The sequence below is a fragment of the Phallusia mammillata genome, chromosome 3 (genome assembly GCF_965637545.1).
Source record: "Phallusia mammillata chromosome 3, kaPhaMamm4.hap1.1, whole genome shotgun sequence".
NCBI classification, from domain to species: domain Eukaryota; kingdom Metazoa; phylum Chordata; class Ascidiacea; order Phlebobranchia; family Ascidiidae; genus Phallusia; species Phallusia mammillata.
This window is the reverse complement of record NC_137254.1, coordinates 1,402,883-1,421,213: the sequence shown is the minus strand read 5'-3', so window position 1 is coordinate 1,421,213 and position 18,331 is coordinate 1,402,883. Positions and strand designations below refer to the sequence as shown.

The following is an 18,331-nucleotide window of genomic DNA, read 5'->3' as shown; positions in this document are numbered from 1 at the left end:
CAAAGGTAATTATTTTCGTGTAAATATGACAGAAAATATTTTTAGTTCAAAATTTCAGGAAAATTGGACTTGAACTTTTTCAAACCCTCATGATTACAACAGATGCACCATAAATTAACACTGATATACACTCAACACTTAAAGTGATTTAGCTCATAGTAAAAGTAGACTAAAGTTTCCATTCAAAATAAACGTTTCAATGCATTAAGCCAACAAATATTATATGACAGTTTTTCGTATTAACACCTAAGTCCAAATCTTTGTGGAAATCAAACCTGGTTTAGTAATAATTTCGCGTAACTTGTTTGTTTCAAACAGCAATTACGTAACGCCCTTAAAAGACATTTTTGCTTTTCCGAATCTAACACAACATAACAGACCACTGGTAAAATGAATTAAACGGTGTGTTTTAAACATTACAGACAAACAAAGTCGTCCTTTCGAATCTAACTAACATAACACACTAACTTTCCCTCGCCACTATAAACCTTAACTGCATGGGCTACAAAGATCAGTTGTTGTGCGTTTACGAAATAATGTAGACATTAACAGGCTGTGCAGCTGCGGCTTCACCACATTCTTATGTTACAGGAAGCAATTGGACGCATGGCCGGATTAGCTAGCTTCCATGAAGTTAGAAACTAAGAGAACAGGCAATAGGTGGAATTTTCAAAATTAATTGTTTAACAAAGCATCACTACAAAAAGTGGAAAGATGCATCATAGTGTGATCCCACTACTGTAGTCCAATGATTTACATCAGGGATGGGCAACCTTTGTTACTGTGGGGCCAAATACAATTGCTATGATTAGATCGTGGGCCGCACCTTTATATAACACAAGGTAATTTTACTTCGTTGCATACCAAAAATGCCTTGCTACAATTAAATTCGCTTTTAATACTAGCAACATATTGTCAGATCGCAGAAAAATAACACCGGGCACACTAATTTGCTCAAAAAATGTAATAATTTGACTAGGTTACATTTGTACATTTGAAATCCACGTGTCTCTGTGGGCCCGCAGAAATTGATTCCAAGGGCCGCAGGTTGCCCACCCATGATTTACATTCCAAGGGCACAGCGCTTGTGTCCACAATTCGGCCAGTACCGTTACTTGTAGTATACTGTATTCGACTTGTTGGAAGCTGAATTTATTGCCAAACTACTAATAAACTTTAACGATTTGACATTTCACTTAATTTCACGGTCTTACCATACCATTTTAACTTGGGCGATTGGCAGGGCCTGTTCGGGTTGACTTATACGGTCAGTTAATATCTTTATATTTAGACCGTTCGTCTTTTTTAAGGTCTATCCTGGTAGATTAAGAGTTTGTATTTACATGTTTTGATGAGTAGGGTTCCCTGAGCTCGAAGGGGTTACTTAAAGGGGCCACAAGTCCTGAAGGTTACTTGAAGGGAGCAATGATCTATGAAAGGTTCAAAAACACTAATCTAGCCTGTTTTAAAGTCCAATACCCGACTCAAAACGTCCGTCTTACATCTTTGAACAAGCAGCATTATTTTATAACCTCCTGTGTTACTATGTAAATGAAAACTTTGCCCAGAAAAACTGGTTATTATTGGATAATTGCCCTGAATGATATTCTCTACAATATAAAGTAGATCCTATTTAGTGTCAAGAACTTGCCCTCAATCGTGGGATTTCAGGAAGAATTCTAGGATGAGGGAAAAGGACTCAAATCCCGGAATTTCGGGTCGGAATTTCCTGGGTCTAAACCTTATTCGTGACCAGCTAAAGATTATATTTAAACAAAATGGTCAATGGCCAATTCATTCTTCACTGTTTATGACGTAACAATACATATTGTTACGCGTTGCATTGACTGCTGTTTTGTAATAATCTTTTGCATACAAATTCACCAGGTGAACGCGTACGTTTGCTTTGTAAGAAAAATTCCAGGCCTTTAGAGTCTTTTCATATCAGATCCATCACTCAACTATCTATAATACACTTGTTAACTTTACATCAACGGAAAATTGACTAACACCATAACTCATGTCAGCCGCTCATTCAGCTAAAATTTGATAGATGACGCAGAGCACAAATCCTATTGAAAACGTTTTATCTCAAAACATGCAGACACTAAGAAGATCTTGTTACCGTTAAGGCCCGTTTACACTGTGCGTAGGGGCGCCTAACCTAACCTAACCTTGCGACCCCTTCCGTTTACACTACGATTTTCGGCGCGTACCTAAGTGTACTAAATAACATACCCGACGTCATTTTTAGCTCACAGCAACTATCGATGACCAAAATTCATCACATAAATTCATTGTTACCTATTTTAGATTCGAAAAAGATTTTTATGAATCTAAATTAAATGATATTTTGTTAGTAAACATGATTTTGCATCTCGGTAATCATACAGGATTGTTTAGTATGTTGTTGTATAGATTTATGGCATGTTTATCTTATTTTCATGTTTTTATAGCATGTAGTCCCCTGTACTGGGTAGAATGTACATTTTAAATGCACTTAATTGCAATATTTGAACACAAAAAACCCAACATACAATCATAACAATGTAATAAATAATTAAATTTGAGGCAAATAGCGCACCATCATTTATTTTCGGCAAATGAACCAACTTTTTTCAATTACAAACCCGCAAGCAGCGATAACACAAACCGTTTTCGCAGGTTCAAGCAGCTTTTTTTTTTTTTCACGGGGTTCGAACCCAGGACTCTCCCGGGGACGAATCCCGATCAGGTTTTTTTTATGTCTGTATATGGGTCAGGCGCGCCAGACCGTTCGGCCAAGTTCCTGCCCAGGTTCAAGCAGCTTGATACGCAGAAAAACGCTCGGTAGGCGATCGCTCGCTCATTTCTACGAGACTTGAGCGCCCGAAATCAGTCAAGCGCGAAACCAGACAGAAAAAATGAAACAAACAAACTTACGCAGGTTTGAGCGAGCGCGATACGCATAGTGTAAACGGGCCTTTAGAGAGGAGTGTTAAACTTTTGCTTCATTTATAGCACAGACGTGACTTCGACAGAAAACCCGAATTAAAAACTAATTTGCGCGTATTTTAGGAGCAGGGGTGCACAACGTTTTTCGCTATGATGGCCGCATCGCAGATCCTTCTTCACCAACGGCCGCCAAGTGTTTGATTGCTTAGTTTTAATATTACTGATGTAAAGAAATAGGTTCAAATATATACTATATTATAGCGCCTAGAAAGCCCAGATTAATATCTAATTGATGGACGGATTGAGCTGAACAGAAAATTGGAAATTTTGACCTGAGTTTTCTTTTCTTTTTTGAAAAAAACCCTAAGGCTGTAGCCTTTCCGTTTTTTCACTTTTTGAGGTCAATAAAATAAAAATCCAGTTTTGGGGTGGGTTTTGCGGAAAATTCCAGTTTCAAACTGGTTTTGACCGCTTTCTGCCTCCTACCGACCGGTTTAAAACGGAACCATTGTTCAAAATATTTCATACTGATAGAATCACAAAACACTCATAATAAAGAATATCAGTGTTTAAAGGTATACACTTTGTTACAGAATTACTCACTTTTAAATTACTTAATAATTATCAAAGCTACATTAACTGTTCGTTGCACAAATGAAACAGATTCTCAAAATAAATTTTCTTTGGCACAAAAATGCTCAGGTTTGTAAAGAAATTTACAACTAAACTGAAAAAACACAGAACAAAGTTTAATTCATTGTGAAAATGTTAGGTTAGACCACAAAAAGAATAACGAAGCATTGAAAGTCACTTTTTGCAACGGGGGGATTTTTTTGAGATTTTAGGCATATACATAAATCTTGTACAAAAAAAGTAAAAATATGGCATCACAATAATCTGATGGAAGTAATAAACAAGTTCTGTCCCGACAAACTAACACAACGCAGCATTTTGCCATTGTAATAATTTTATCGCACAGTAAAGTTGGAAAAGGCCACAGTTTTTTTTTTTAATTCAACACTTTTGAAGCTCTGTACATCATTGAAAATTTAAACCTGCACATTGTTGCTTTTATATTATTAGATCAAGATATCCTTTGCTGTACATAAACGTTTTGAATGGAGCATTAATTGTGATAAAAATTTCCAGTTACACAGAAAAAATGTTCCATGGCTCTCAAGTCCTAACTTTGACTTTGTTTGATCGAGTACCAAGCATTAATTGAGATGATTGCTGGTACCACGCATCACAAGTAGTGTTGTTTGGTACCAAGTTGCTCTTATACTATTGGCTCAAGAAAATGTATTCTATAAACTTTACATAGTAACATGAAATGTGGTCGAATTTGCCAGTTACAAGAAAAGCCTTAAAATTTTTTGTAGTTGTAACTTAGGCTTTAATCTTATCTTTATTAGCAGATTTTGGTCAAGTACCAAGGATTAATTGTGCCGATTGCTGGTACCAAGAGTCTCAAATGGTACTGCTCGATACAGAGTACTCCGGTAATGGTTTAGTTCAATGGTCCCCCAAGTAAGGAAAAGACACTTAAGCTCAGGGAATATAACCAGTGAAGTTGATAAAATACCCAATTTTAAAACATTTTAGTATGGTTTAGCATCTACTATGTAGTATATTGGGAAGGAATGACAATGTTTTAATTTGTAAGGGAGGAATTTGTCGATAACGATTGGGAACCACTGGTTACAACAAAAATTACCACATATAAGACAAAAAGTGAACCTTTTTATCTGTTCATAATTATATACTTGCTAGTATACCCCAGTAGTTTTTTTTTTACAGTAGCCAGATGGGTGAAAATAGATGAAAACGTTTTTTTTTCCATTGCCACTTAAATTTTATGACAGGGTTTTTATATCCACATGAATGAGACATTTCAAATTTTGGGTATTTCATAAATGCAACCTGATTTAAAAATTTGGAGAAACACAGGTTTTCTTCTTTAACTGTAGAAAGCAATGCCGTGCAACTTTGTGGGTCTTGAAAAAATTGACAAGTCATAGTACTAGCTCTGTTGTACCGCGCAGGAGCATTTTACATGCTCTATTGTGCCATGCAGGAGTATTCTCTAGCTTTGCATGTACCATGCAGGAGTATTTAGTCACTTTCTTCACTCATATATTCATCTTTGTATGTTAACGGATTGATGTGGTTTTGCCGCGGTGAATTTTCAATTTCATTTTCACTGTCTGTTAAATTTTGCATATCTTCTTCATACAGACTCTGTTCTTGATCGTAAATATGATGGTCACCTTCTATAAACTGAGCAAACCTGTAAAAATGAATTGTTTACATCAGGAGTTTGCGAAACTGTTCACAGTGGAGACTGATTTAAGTCAGAATTTTTTCGATCGTTCGATTTTGCATGTCTTAGAAATAAATATATAAACCCAAAAATGTGATTTTACAGTTTCACCTACAACAAATGTATTAAAATTTACTGACAAGAAAGTCCTTTGGGCTCAGTTTAAGTTTCTGGTATTTGTAAGCTAAAAAAAATGAAGCAATAAATTTGCTTTTCGAAGTATTTATGGTAAAAACAAGACAAAAAAGTTTAATACTCCATGACTTACAGAAAACAATATGGAATAAAAGCAAGCCAAAACTTTAATAACAGAGATTCATAACCGATAACTACAAAAACTTTAATTGTTTGGGTTGTTGTATACTTGCATCAAGAAAAGTTACTTGTTAAATGGTTTTGTGACATTGCAACACAAGTTGTGTGAAAAAAATTGGGTCATCACAGCCTTACATCATGTACTTTAGTAAGTACAACCTTTTTTAAAATTTTGTGGTTTGGGGGCCTGTGGGTGAACTGCTGGGTCGTTGGGGGTTAAAGGTCTGGAGGTTAAACTTTGGATAACTAACTAACATCTGTGTAAATTTGAATAAATGTGAAGCACTCTTACTTGACCAAATGCTTGGAACAAACCATTGTTAGAGAGAAAAAACAGTCTAAACAATATGTTTCCCTTTCAGAAAAGGCACCCATAACTAAAATACTTTTAATGCACTTGCCATCAAAGTATGAAACAACTAAGTCTTGTACTTTACGTAAGTATAGACATTTAAAATTTTGCATTTTAGGAGCCTGTGGGTGAACCGCTTGGTCAATCGGGGTCATACTTTGGGAGCATTACTGTTTAAATACAAACTAACATGTATATAAATTTAAATAAGTTTTAAGCACTCTTTCTCGACCAAATGCTTGAAACGATCAGCATTAGACAAAAAAGGGTTTTATCATAACTTTTTGTGTGTACAAACCTCCCAGGAGATTCGAGTCGTGAAAGAGTTTTCCACGGGGAGCATTGCGGACTGTTGCAGTAGTTGCGTAATTCCTCCAATGCCTTTTTCGTTTCTCTCTCTCCTTCAAGCAAGTATTCTTCTTCTGTTAACAAGCGTCGCGGCGATGGGTCTCCGATTTTGCCCAGAAGTTTTCGACTGTCAAAAGCACATTTTTGTTTTAATGTTTTTAAAAAGTACAAACTACATCAAAATTATGAAAAATATGGCCTTGAAGAAAATTGCTAAAAGATCGCGCATTAACTTTTGATAATCAGCAAAATACGTGAAAAAAATAAAATAGAAATTTGGACTTGGACATCCAACATTTCTACGTAAGTATTGAGATATTCCATATTTCTAACAAAAATATACTTTATTACAGCATTCAACTGTCAAAGGTTTACATCTGTTCTTATTTAAAGGCTTTTGAAAAGCAAAACTTTTGTTTAAAACAATGGATAAAGAAATTTGTGGAAACGAGTCAAGCCTAGCCAGAACCTGAGTACTTGGTACCGAGTTTTACTGTTTTTGGCTTGGTGCTCGGCCGAGCAGTTGCACAAGCTGACCCGAGTGTTAAATTTGCATATTCATACCCTGTTATCATATGAAACTAGTGTTTAAAAGGGTATCCAAGAACAAAAATGAATGTTTAATGCATTAGATGGTGGAAAAACGCAAACGTCTGGGGCCTGTACAGCTTAATACACCACTGGTGACGTAACGGACCTTGGAAAGCTACAAAACTAGTGTGAAATTGGAAATGTATGTGACATCACAAAGCCCCAAGCATTAAAATGAGATGCTCAGTGTTCGACCAAACAGAACATTTTCAGTTTGGGCACATCCCTAAAAATTAGGTTCTGCTTAAAAAATTATATTGGTTTAATTTTGATGATCATTTAATGGAATAAAATAAAAACATACAAACAAACTAAGATTTGTGAACACAATATTTGCAAATATTTTGAAGGAATTTTTGTATTGTTAGGATAAATGTTAGGATAAATATAAATTTGTATCATATTTCACAAAATAAAACTCGGCATGCAAAACAAAGCAAATTGACTTACAAAATGAAGTTTTGCTTTAATATTCGCAGAAATGCAAAAAGTTTTTCTCCTGAATTGTGATTTTCTATCACTTTGTTCATTACAACAGCCAAAATAATTGAAAGAGAAACCTAAAAAACATAAAACAGTTTAGAATCAGTAAAAAAACTCAACCTATGTAACTATATAGTGTAAGACAGTCGTTCCCAACCAGGAAAAACTTTAAACATTAGGAGAGGAATTTACATAAATTTTTACAAGTGGTTTGTAAATAGACACATCAGCTCTAGGAATATGACCTGTGAAGTTGATAAAAGACCCAATTTTAAGTGATTTTTGTATAGTTTAGCATCTACTATGTTTTGTTTATAGGGGGCAATAAAAATGTTTTGAATCGTTAAGGGAGAAATTCGCCGAAAAAGGTTTAGAACCACTGCTGTAGTACAACAAACTATTTAGGTCATTTTATGCTTCACACAATTATCACAACATTAAAGCTTATGTACAGATGAAATAGATAACATAACTGGCTTCATTTTATGCAACTAAATGGATTTCGCTATAATCTGAATCAGGGTGGTACAGGACTAGGAAAATGACAGGCCACATTACGTTTTGTAAGTACTTGGCGGGCTACATAAAAAACTTTTGCATAAAAATGATGAATGAGCTAGTTGAATTGACTTTTTGTTTTCACACCTAAATATTATTTTAAAAAGTCGACACGCTCATATTGTCACAAAGCGTAAAAAAGCCCATATCACTTTACAATGGACACATATTGATAATAAGTTTCTCCATTAGGGCGATGCCAATAGCAATATACCTAATGACTGTATGCAGGAAGTGTTTGTGTGTCGCACGTAGGGACCATAAGGTCGCATGCTAATTATTTTTTCATGACAATTTTTTCATCTTTATCATCCCGGCTAGTTACTGACCAGTTATCAACAAAGTCTTAAGTACCAGCGATTAAGTTTTTTTTTGATATTTCTCCCTTACAAACAAAAAAATTTCTAATTCCTCAGTCCCTGCATTTACAACAGCATGTATTGTAGACATCACTAGTGGTGCAGTTTTTTATGAGTTAAAAAAACTATCAAATGAGTTCTTTTATCCATAGTTTTTCTCTTCAAATCCCCCCTGCCGCAAATTTCATCCCCGGAATAAAATGTATTTTATAGTGAGCCAAGCTTTGAAAACCACTGCCATAAACAAAAAACTCTTACAGTAGGCTTTTGCGTTCCGTTGTATATTAGAAGTATAGAAACGATTTGAATCGACCATTGGACGATGTCGTGTGTTCGTGGGTCAGCTACCGGTCCTCGCCAATAACAAATCGCAAAACTGAAGAAGCCTGAATATTTGATTAAAATATGGTTCAAAAATTCACATGAGCAAAAATTTTATTTCAATCAATAGCTTTCAGGCCTTGTTTATTCTTTATGTTGGTTTAAAGTAAAGATGTACCTTTTTTATTGCAAAATTTTGGGTATTTTTTAATTAGTGTACTTTCAACCGCCATATCTTTAGAAGGTCATGGGTTCTAACCCAGTCTTGGTCACTTGTGTTTCCCTGAGCAAGAAACTTAAGCAGTATTGCTTCAGCCTAAACTAAATTTAGGTCCCTAACTACCCCAGTCTTGATGTCCAAATGTGTCAACCTCACCCTCAGATGTGAGCCCCTGCCACATAACGCTTTTAGTAAGGGTGTAGCTGCAGCGCATTTGCCACCTTTCCACCAATTGTGTCCTTACCTTTGTCGCGCTTTATAACATCCCAACTTTGCGCAGCTATTTCCAGTTTGGTGAATATTTTAGCACAATTATGTTTGTTGCTCAAAAAAATCAAATAAAAAATATTTCAACAGGCTTGCAACAAAACAGGCAGCTCGACAGCAGACTCATTGTGAGCATAACACATTCAGGTGTTGCCTGCCCACTTCAGACAGAAATGAAACAAACAAACAAACAATATTAATACCATTTTACCTGCCACAAAAAGGTAAGCAGCCACAATGTAATAATGCTCCAGTAAAATAGATGTCAGATTTTTCCAGATTAATGACAAACCCCAAACACAAATGGTCCAGCCACCAAATAACACTGTGTACATCGCTTGTTTCTGTAAACACATTGTACATTGTTTACATGTTAAAACTAAAAAAAACTACTAACACCATAGCTCATGGGAGACTCACATTTAGCTAACTTTCGATAGGTGACGCAAAGAGCACTTTTCATCTCCAAAAATCCTCATGGTTAGGGATATTAGGGTCACGGCAAGGTATTAGCATTTAAAATCTAATAAAGCTAACTAAAAACCTTAGTAACTAATAAAAATAAAATGTTTCCCAACCCAACCGTAAAATAATTCAACTCTTTGCACCACCTATCGAAAATTAGCTGAATGTGGGTCTTCCGTGAGGTATGGCGTTAATAGCTCTACCCTAAAACTACATGTTTTAACATTTACACACACCAAACTGGGGTGCACAATTACTTAGGTCAGTGGTATGCAACATAAGCACTGAGTAGGCCATGGCATGGCAACCTTAGGTTTGTAAAGTAGGGTGGCAGCCACTGTAAACATTTTGGTTAGTTTGTATAGTTTTGTATGGAAAATTAACAACTCAAGGAAAGCAAAACAAGTTTTTTTAACGAACTTACTGGCAATATGGCAACCCTGCCAATACCCATTATCAGTAGTTATGTAGGACAAAAACTGATGTTTAAAACTGATATTGTGTTTGCAGTAAAAGGGTCGAAATTGCATCTTTTTATTGCCAAAAAAGTCAATGTTGTTGATAGTGCCAGCATTGGGTGACTGTACAACAAAGTAACCAATAGTTTAATGGTCTTGCATTGTGGGCAATCGACTTGGCAATGCCTAATTCAGTGTTTCTCAACGTTTTTTTAGTGACCCTCTTTGGAGATTTTTTAACAAAACGCAACCTCCCAAAAATGTGTTCATACATTTACTAACAAACATCGAAAAACATCGTACAAAATCATCCCAAGTTTGGTACATGTTTGTGACCCCCAGGTTGAGTCTTAAGGCGAAACACATGTGCGAACAAACACAGTTACAAAAGGCCAATATCAAACCAAATATCGATTATGCGCAATTAATCTCTAGATCCAAAATGTACAGATTCAAATCAAATCACTAACTGTTAATTTTTCCTACCTTTGGAAGAAGGCGACTTAAAATGAAGACAAGAATGAGAGTAGAAGCCAGAATTCCAAAACCCACTCCACTGGAGTAGTAGAACACGACCGATCGAGACAAACGACCGGATAAGAAGAATAAAGTCAAACCGGAGATTAAACACACAAGGCATGTTACGTTCAATCCTGCAAAATATTTTTTTGGCAATTAAAAAAAAAGATCCTTAAAAAAAAAAAAAATTATTTAATCTGCAACTAAAAAGGTTTCTTTCAAACCTATTCCAAATTTGTAGACACTACATTATAACGTGTGAACTTTTTTGATTAAAAAATAAGTTTTTAAAATAAACCAGACCACTTTTTGATTAGAGCAGTGATTTTTAGAGTCTTTAAATTATTTTTTGCATGACTTTAAATATTTAGTGTCCTACCAGACACAGTAACATTTTTACTCATTGCTTGTAGCCAGCCTATAAATGTGTCACAAGACTAACGTTTTAGGCATTCAAATTGTGGAAGTGGTTGGATTCAAATTTTGTCAGCCGGTTTTGTCACAAAAGTAGGGTTGGCAATTCCGGTCAATTGACAGCACTTTATTTACCGGTCAATTGACAGCACTTGTTACAAAAAGTCATATTTTTCAGCCGGTTCTGTTACAAAAAGTCATATTTTTCAGCCGGTTCTGTTACAAAAAGTCATATTTTGCAGCCGGTTCTGTTACAAAAAGTCATATTTTTCAGCTGGTTCTGTTACAAAAAGTCCATTGACAGTAACCAGTAATGCTAACCGGTTCTCTGATCTAATAAAATTTCGCAAGACGGTTCTAAAGAACCGGTACAAACCGAATGAATCCTACCACAGATTCGGAGGAATCTGAATTAGACTCTATAAATACTAAAAGTTAGCATCCTAAAAAAACAACAAAATTGCTTACTTCTAAGCCATGTTTCTATAACAACCTCCTGCTCAAAGTGATGAAGGTCGACCAAAATATATTTATCTTTGAACGGAGTCATACAGTAGACTTTTAATACTTCCTTCTTATTGTTTGAGCTCCAAAATCGCCGAACAAGTGGCTAAAAAAAGCATTATATCAGTTATGTATATGTATATTATTCATGAAACAAAACTTGCAATAAACAGTATTATTTCTGTTTTTATGATAAGGTATAGTTTGGGATTCAGTATGCAATAAACTGGAGTATATTCTTAACTAATGTTAGGCTATAGTTTGGGATTCAGTATGCAATAAACTGGAATATATTCTTAATTAATCATAGGCTATAGTTTGGAATTCAGTATGCAATAAACTGGAATATATTCTTAATTAATCATAGGCTATAGTTTGGAATTCAGTATGCAATGAAAAAAAATAGCACAAGATATATTAGTTACCGAGAATATCCCGTACCACCCATTGTTTTCAACCAAGTCGTCAGCTATTTCAGTTTTGATGCTGACGTCAAAGTCTCCATTTTTTGAATAAACCTGAATTAGATTGCATCCCATCACCTAAACAACAAAAAATAATGAAAGTTAAATAATAAACAAAACAAAAATCTTTAACCAGCATTTTAAGTTGACACTAAAGAAGATATTGATACTTAGGTACACAATTCTGTTACCATAATTTTTGCGTTATGCTATCACCTTGTTTCACGTTAGTCACCACCGGTGTACTGTCTTGTTTTGTCGGTTTATTAAGTTTGTTTTCTGTGTGTGTGCTTATTTTCCTAAAACGGAAGTTAGTTACCTTAATTTCATGATGTGTTTTTCATATTTTTCACTTAATCGCATTCACATCTTTTTGTTTCGTTCACGTTTATCTTTTATCTGTTCAAATGCTTCCCTGTGCATTGCTTTCAATTATACGGGAATTTAACCCACGGCACACCTTGTGTTCACTGCACCTTGCTTTAACTCCTCCCCTGCCATTGCCTTTCGCAGCATTCCGGCTACAATCCCAGGTGTACCTTCTAAAGTAAGCCGCTTGGGCATTGATAATTGACCGGTGCATTTCGACCACGTGACTTGTTGGTTTTCTTGTTTTATTTACTAGTTTCGTTGCGATTCCTTTTTCGAGGGTCTGCCAGTCCTTTTGCGGGCCACGTGTGGTTACGGGAGTTCTTCCCCGACTGTCGTACTGTTCAGTTGTGTTGATTTTTGTGCAGCGCAGTGACTTGGCCAATATTGAAGAGTTTTATTTAGTGTTTTTAAATAAAGACAGCAGTGCTCGAACGCGTCTAAACTAGGGTTTTTCGTGGCTAGCCTTTAATGCGGTGTTCGAAGGCTTTTGGCAACCATTAAATTGGGCGCCACAATTCACTGTTTAAAAAATCCTTACCAGAAACAAACAAGCCAATATATTGGAGTGAAACATAATGTTTTGACAGCAACTTGAGCTGTCCCAAATGAATTATATATATATTAAGATTTAAACTTCTCTTTTTTAATTTTCTATGTGAACGTACAATTTTGTTTTACAAACAGTTTATAAGTGCATTGAGAATATTCGATTTGTCAGATTTTTTAGGCTGATTTGGTCATTTTTAGAAATATTCGGTTTCAGAAAAGACGCGTTTTATGCTTTAAATTTATGTTTCTTAAACATTCGCTTTCGGCCGAATAATAAATTCGAACAAAACCGATTTTCAACGAACATAAATTTTAAGCAAAAAATTTGTCTTTTCTGATGAATAAGGTACCACACATTCTTTCAAACTACACAAGAACTTAAATAGTGTCAACCATTATAATTTTTAAGACATTATCGTTTTCCACTCCAGTCGTAAAGTCAGTAATTCATTGATAAGATTTCTTTGGTGAAACATTACAATTTGCTTGGTAGTAAAAGCGTAGTGTACAATTTTGCTTGATGCCACAAATGATGCAGCTCATTAACTGGATTTATTCCACAAAACTGCTAAATATTTGGTTTCGGCTGAGCCAAATTTAAGCGATTAGGTACATTTCTAAGTTTTTCTTGTTATTTCATTATGTGTTTTAGTTTTTAGCTTAAAAATCTTACATATCCCATGTCTTTTATAGATCGGATTTTGAAACTTGACGTCTTGTTAAATCTTTCCTGGCCAAAAAGACCTAAATCTATGATTTTACTTCCATTTCCTGTGTAAGTAAAAAAAAAACAGTTAACAAATAAGTCAAAAACTCAGAAACAGATCTGTTTTAGTAATAGTGTCACTAAACCTTTTAAGAGAAATAGTAGGCTAAATTTTCAAGTTATGTAACTTATAGTACAGTAAATACTAAAATCCAAAAAGTAACATAAACAAAAAATCCAAAATAATTGTCCTGCTTGAACGCAATTTTATTAATGACTTTTATAAGACAGAAAAAAAGCAAGAACCTACCTTCAGTGCATGCTGGATAATTCAAAAGTACACAAACAATGCAATAAAATACTCCTTTCATGACTTTCATGCTTAAACCAGCTTCAAAATTTAGAAAAACAAGTATTTTTGTAAAAAATTCACAAGTCGAAAGTCAAACATGTGAGTTTTCATCACAACAAACTTTTCGACCAATCACAGAGCTTCAATTTAACACGCATGAATAATTAATACTTACGCAATAAATTTGCTTATTGCAGAATGATGAATCGTTTTGTTACATAGAAAAGGAAGAAAGATGTCCAAAAATGGTGCAAAAAATATTTAAAACGACTTAAGTTGATATTTTACAAACCCTGTTCAAGTAAATTGATTTCTAAAAATAGATTTTTCTTGCACTGTGTTTTCATTGCATCAATATCTTGCATGGAAACTCTGGTATTTATTTGGGTAATTTTTGTGAAACGCGATTTCATTCACCACTGATGACTAATGGGCAAACCCAAGGCCAGGAAAACTGCTGTTAATAGCTTTCGTTTTGTATTTTTAGACCTTTTGTTGGGTCCAAATATGTTACATAACCGTGACGAAATAAGTAGTGGATGAGCTTGTTTCGCAAGAAACTGTTTTTTGATATTTGTGTTCCTTTTTTTGAACTTTTTTACTGTAATTGTTTAAGGTGTAGGCCCATAATCAATAAATAATAAATAAACAAAGGAATGTGAGAAAAGGCAATAAACAACCAAAGTTAGAAAATAATCACACAGGCATGAAACGAATATATTTTGTAAGATTGATAAAATCCTTGCAATTTTACCGTTCTAAAACCGTTAAAATTGAAAATAAACATAAAGAAACACAAAAAATGATTAAATACAATCCCCATAGGCTTAAGAATTCTTTAGAAACCAGAAACTAGTTTTGCGCTATAGCCTACAGCCCTTGAAACAGCTGGACAATATCAACACCGCTTGTTTACATATGATAGGTCATTCATAGCCTACAACATATAAAAGCGTGTCTTTTACAAGGCGATTGCGCAAGAGTTTTGCCAGACCGAATATGGCGGCTTACCAGTCAGCAGTAACATTAGTCACTGAAAAACGCCCAACTTCAGTACTAAACACACGCCAAGACCAATGCTTGTCATTGCTGTACTGAATACAGTTTGTATAGGGTGGTGAAACATATGAGCTTTCAATGAATGTCTACATGTGCTGGTCGTGAGAGGGTGGTATTGCAGTTGGTTATTCCCCACGGTGTACGATGCAAATGTATATATACATGGCACAGCATGCAGTTGTTTCATACACTGCTATTTTACATCAACACAATCAAGCAAGAATTTGAAGCAAAAAATCTAGAAAAATCTGCACTGCCAAGTGAGGTTATAGTTTATAGTTACTGATTAAAACTTTCCGTTTGTGGTGACTGGTATTACCTTTTCATTTGCTTCCAAATTTTGAGACGTTTTTCTTGAAAAAAAAATGGAATCGTTGACAATTTCAGAAGGTAAGATTGTTGTTTGTTTCGTTTTGTTGTGTTTTAATCGCTAAACAATTCGATTGTAAATGTAATTGTGACTTTACAGACCGTTACAGCGTTTGTAGAACTGATGGTAAATTGCAGAAATGCAGTAAAGCAAAACTGCTGCATTACTAACATTTGGTTTTTCTTGCAGTTACTTCAGAGAATTCCACTCTGTTTCCATTGGAAGATTTCACAACTGGTGAAGCTGAAAGTGCTGAATTGCTTTTCATTATTTTTGCTGTTCTGTTTTTCCTACAAATGTTCAAGAAAAATGTATGACTTTACCCACACAAAAAAGTGCCAATACCTAGTGTTTAGTAAAACTGGAAAAACACTCAGTTGGGCTTTTCTTGACTGTATAAAATGCGAACGTTTTGGTGACTTTTTCCACCATTAAACGCTTGGAAGCAAAACGTGCAATTGTGGTAGTAAAGTGTCCTTTTTGTGCACACCTGTAACTTGGAGCTGTATATGATTTCATTTTATGCTACTTATTGTCTGGTGTATTATGTTGTTGTTTGTCACTGCAGTGCAATGCTTTTTATGTTTTATTTTATTTTGCCTTTGACATGAAAAAGAAACGTCATGGATAAATAATATAGTTTTTAGTTATTCTTTGTTTTTTACTTATTATTTCGTACAACTGTTCTTGCAATAAAATTTCTAACTTTGTAAACACATCAGGTCTGTTGGCTCAAAGTCTGCTTGCAAGTCACGTGGTCGAAACTATTGTCAACCCACGTAAAAACAAAGCTTGTCAAAAAGGGGAACTACCGTTCGGGACATTTCTGAAATATAGGTCACGTAAGATACGCTTCACGTCTTCAAGGCTGTTGGTTGTAAGCTCGTGTTAACTTCATGCGGTACCCAAAGTCTACATAAAAACACGAGTTGTCTAACTCATTGTTACGCGATAAAGCCTTATTCAGCTATTTTATGTCCAAAATAATACAGCGGGTATAGGGAAAAAATTGAAAACTTATAAATGGAGGGCATTTGTGCGAAAAAAATTGGCTAAATTGTTTGAATCCAAAAGTTCTATTCATTTTGGCCCGTTAGATTTGCGTTAAAACTCTCCAGTTTGCAAAAATCAGTTTTAATGTGTGTTTTTCCCTGTACCTGCTGTAATCATGTGAACACAAAATGGCGTCCATGAGGCTTTTTCGCGTAACAATGGGTTGGACCACTTGTGTTTTATGTAGACTTTGCTGTTACCTTACAAATAACTTGGGTGTCATAGCTTTGACTGGTTGATATCCGATGAGCCGAGCAAAATTATTACGCCACAAAAGTGGATTTTTCTAATTTTAGGTTTTAGGTGAATCCCCGCTTACAAAACCACTTTCCTTTGCCCTACGTCACAAAGTCACGTGACGCACCGTCTCGCGAAGCACAATGACGTCACAGCGCTTGCGCAGCAGCTGGTAAATGTAAACGGTCTTGCAAGCCTATTCAGGAAATGATTAATTCCATTCGCACATAATCATAATGGTAATCTTTATTGTGATGTAAGCATTGAAATTCAATTGCTTTGTTGTTTAGTCTATTCTGTGGTCAAAACTCAAAGGGACGCCGGTTTAATTCCCACACACAGTTAATTTCTTGATCTTTTGCTTCTAAACGCGAACTTTGTTTGTTCACATATTTGTTTTTTCCGGGCCGGGTTCGGGCTTTGGTTTCTTCAAAAAAACGGGCTTGATTCGGGCCTGACTTTACACTCTGTGTAAATAGCCAGTTGCTGGACCTGACCTAATATCAAACAGCCCCTAAACGCCTTGTTCGAGACCATTTGTCTGTTATTATCTATTGTGTTTGTTGTCTTGGTCTTTTCTGAGGCTTCAATGTATAGGCCTGTCAATCAAATTTTCGGGCCTAAACGGGCTTCTCAAAAACGAATCGGGACGGGTTTCGGGCTTGTACTTTCTGGTTAGGGTTACAATTTCAGACCCGTTTGAAACTCTGCTTTGTAGTGCGTTCATAGTTGTGAGCAGGGCACAACTTAAAAACAAATTCTGAATCACGCCTGAAAGTTGTTGAAACTAAGACACAAACATTGCCGAGTGTGAAACCGAATTGAGCCTGTTTTGTTTGAAATAAAACCCGAAACCGTCTGTGTTTAAAATTGGTATCAAAAGTTACAGTTACCAAGGTAATATTGTGACACAGATGTGACCGTGTGCAAATTCACCCCGTTTTGGTCAAACTAAAGCCTGAAACTCGACCCGAAAAGCCAAGGCCGACTTACAGCTTTGGTTTATATAGTTTAGTTGGCACAAACTTGTTTTTTACCAAGCACAACCTTTTCGATATTGTCGGCTGCATAGTAGGTTCTTATATTATATTAACGGCTTCCAAAGTGTCTACTAAATCTATGGCCTGTATTATAAAATCTAGTTGTTTCTGTCTGTGAAATACCCTGTTTTTAGTACAACATGTACTGCAGCGCGTTTAGCCATTGTCCACCAATTGTGCTCGCCGCATTTATGCGTTCCATAATGTTGTAACGTTGCACGGCTATTTCCGGTTCGGTAATTGTTTTAGTGCCACTGTGTCGCTTTAATGTGCCTTTTAGCGAAATAAACTATAGTATACTCTATTTATTTATACTAAAACGTCTTGCTACTAAATATACAAGACAAATGGGTCAATAACTGGCCTTCACTGTCCTGTCACGCAGTAACTTTTGTTGGGCAGTTTCTTTCATTTTTGCAAACGTAACAAATAAACCACTGATTGATTGAAATCTATTTATCAAGCAAATGCATGTTTAATAGTGTTCGACAGTTAGCTATTTCTTGTACAGTTTACACAGCTAAATATCTGTGTTGCATGTTGTTCAAAGCTTTTTGATTTTTGTCCAAAGATTTGTAATACAGAAAAAGCTATAAACGATAAAACACGTGTAAACCAAATCCGATCAATAGCGCCATCCTCTGCAAGTTTTGATACCCGGTTGGCAGAAATGCAATAATCTAAATAATGTCAGTAGG

The 18,331-nt window shown here is 35.4% G+C and overlaps 1 protein-coding gene across 1 annotated transcript; it reads right to left on the bottom strand.

The window, feature by feature from the left end:
* Window positions 1-3,575: 3,575 nt before the first annotated feature.
* Window positions 3,576-13,997, bottom strand: LOC145220065 (nuclear envelope integral membrane protein 1-like). Its single transcript, XM_080087362.1, has 10 exons — window positions 13,833-13,997; window positions 13,490-13,587; window positions 11,857-11,973; window positions 11,396-11,537; window positions 10,481-10,647; window positions 9,283-9,415; window positions 8,522-8,649; window positions 7,314-7,423; window positions 6,223-6,399; window positions 3,576-5,224 (listed from the first exon to the last, which is right to left on the bottom strand). The coding sequence occupies exons 1-10, from the start codon at window positions 13,900-13,902 to the stop codon at window positions 5,050-5,052; spliced, it is 1,317 nt and encodes a 438-aa protein (XP_079943488.1). The 5' UTR covers window positions 13,903-13,997; the 3' UTR covers window positions 3,576-5,049.
* Window positions 13,998-18,331: the final 4,334 nt, after the last annotated feature.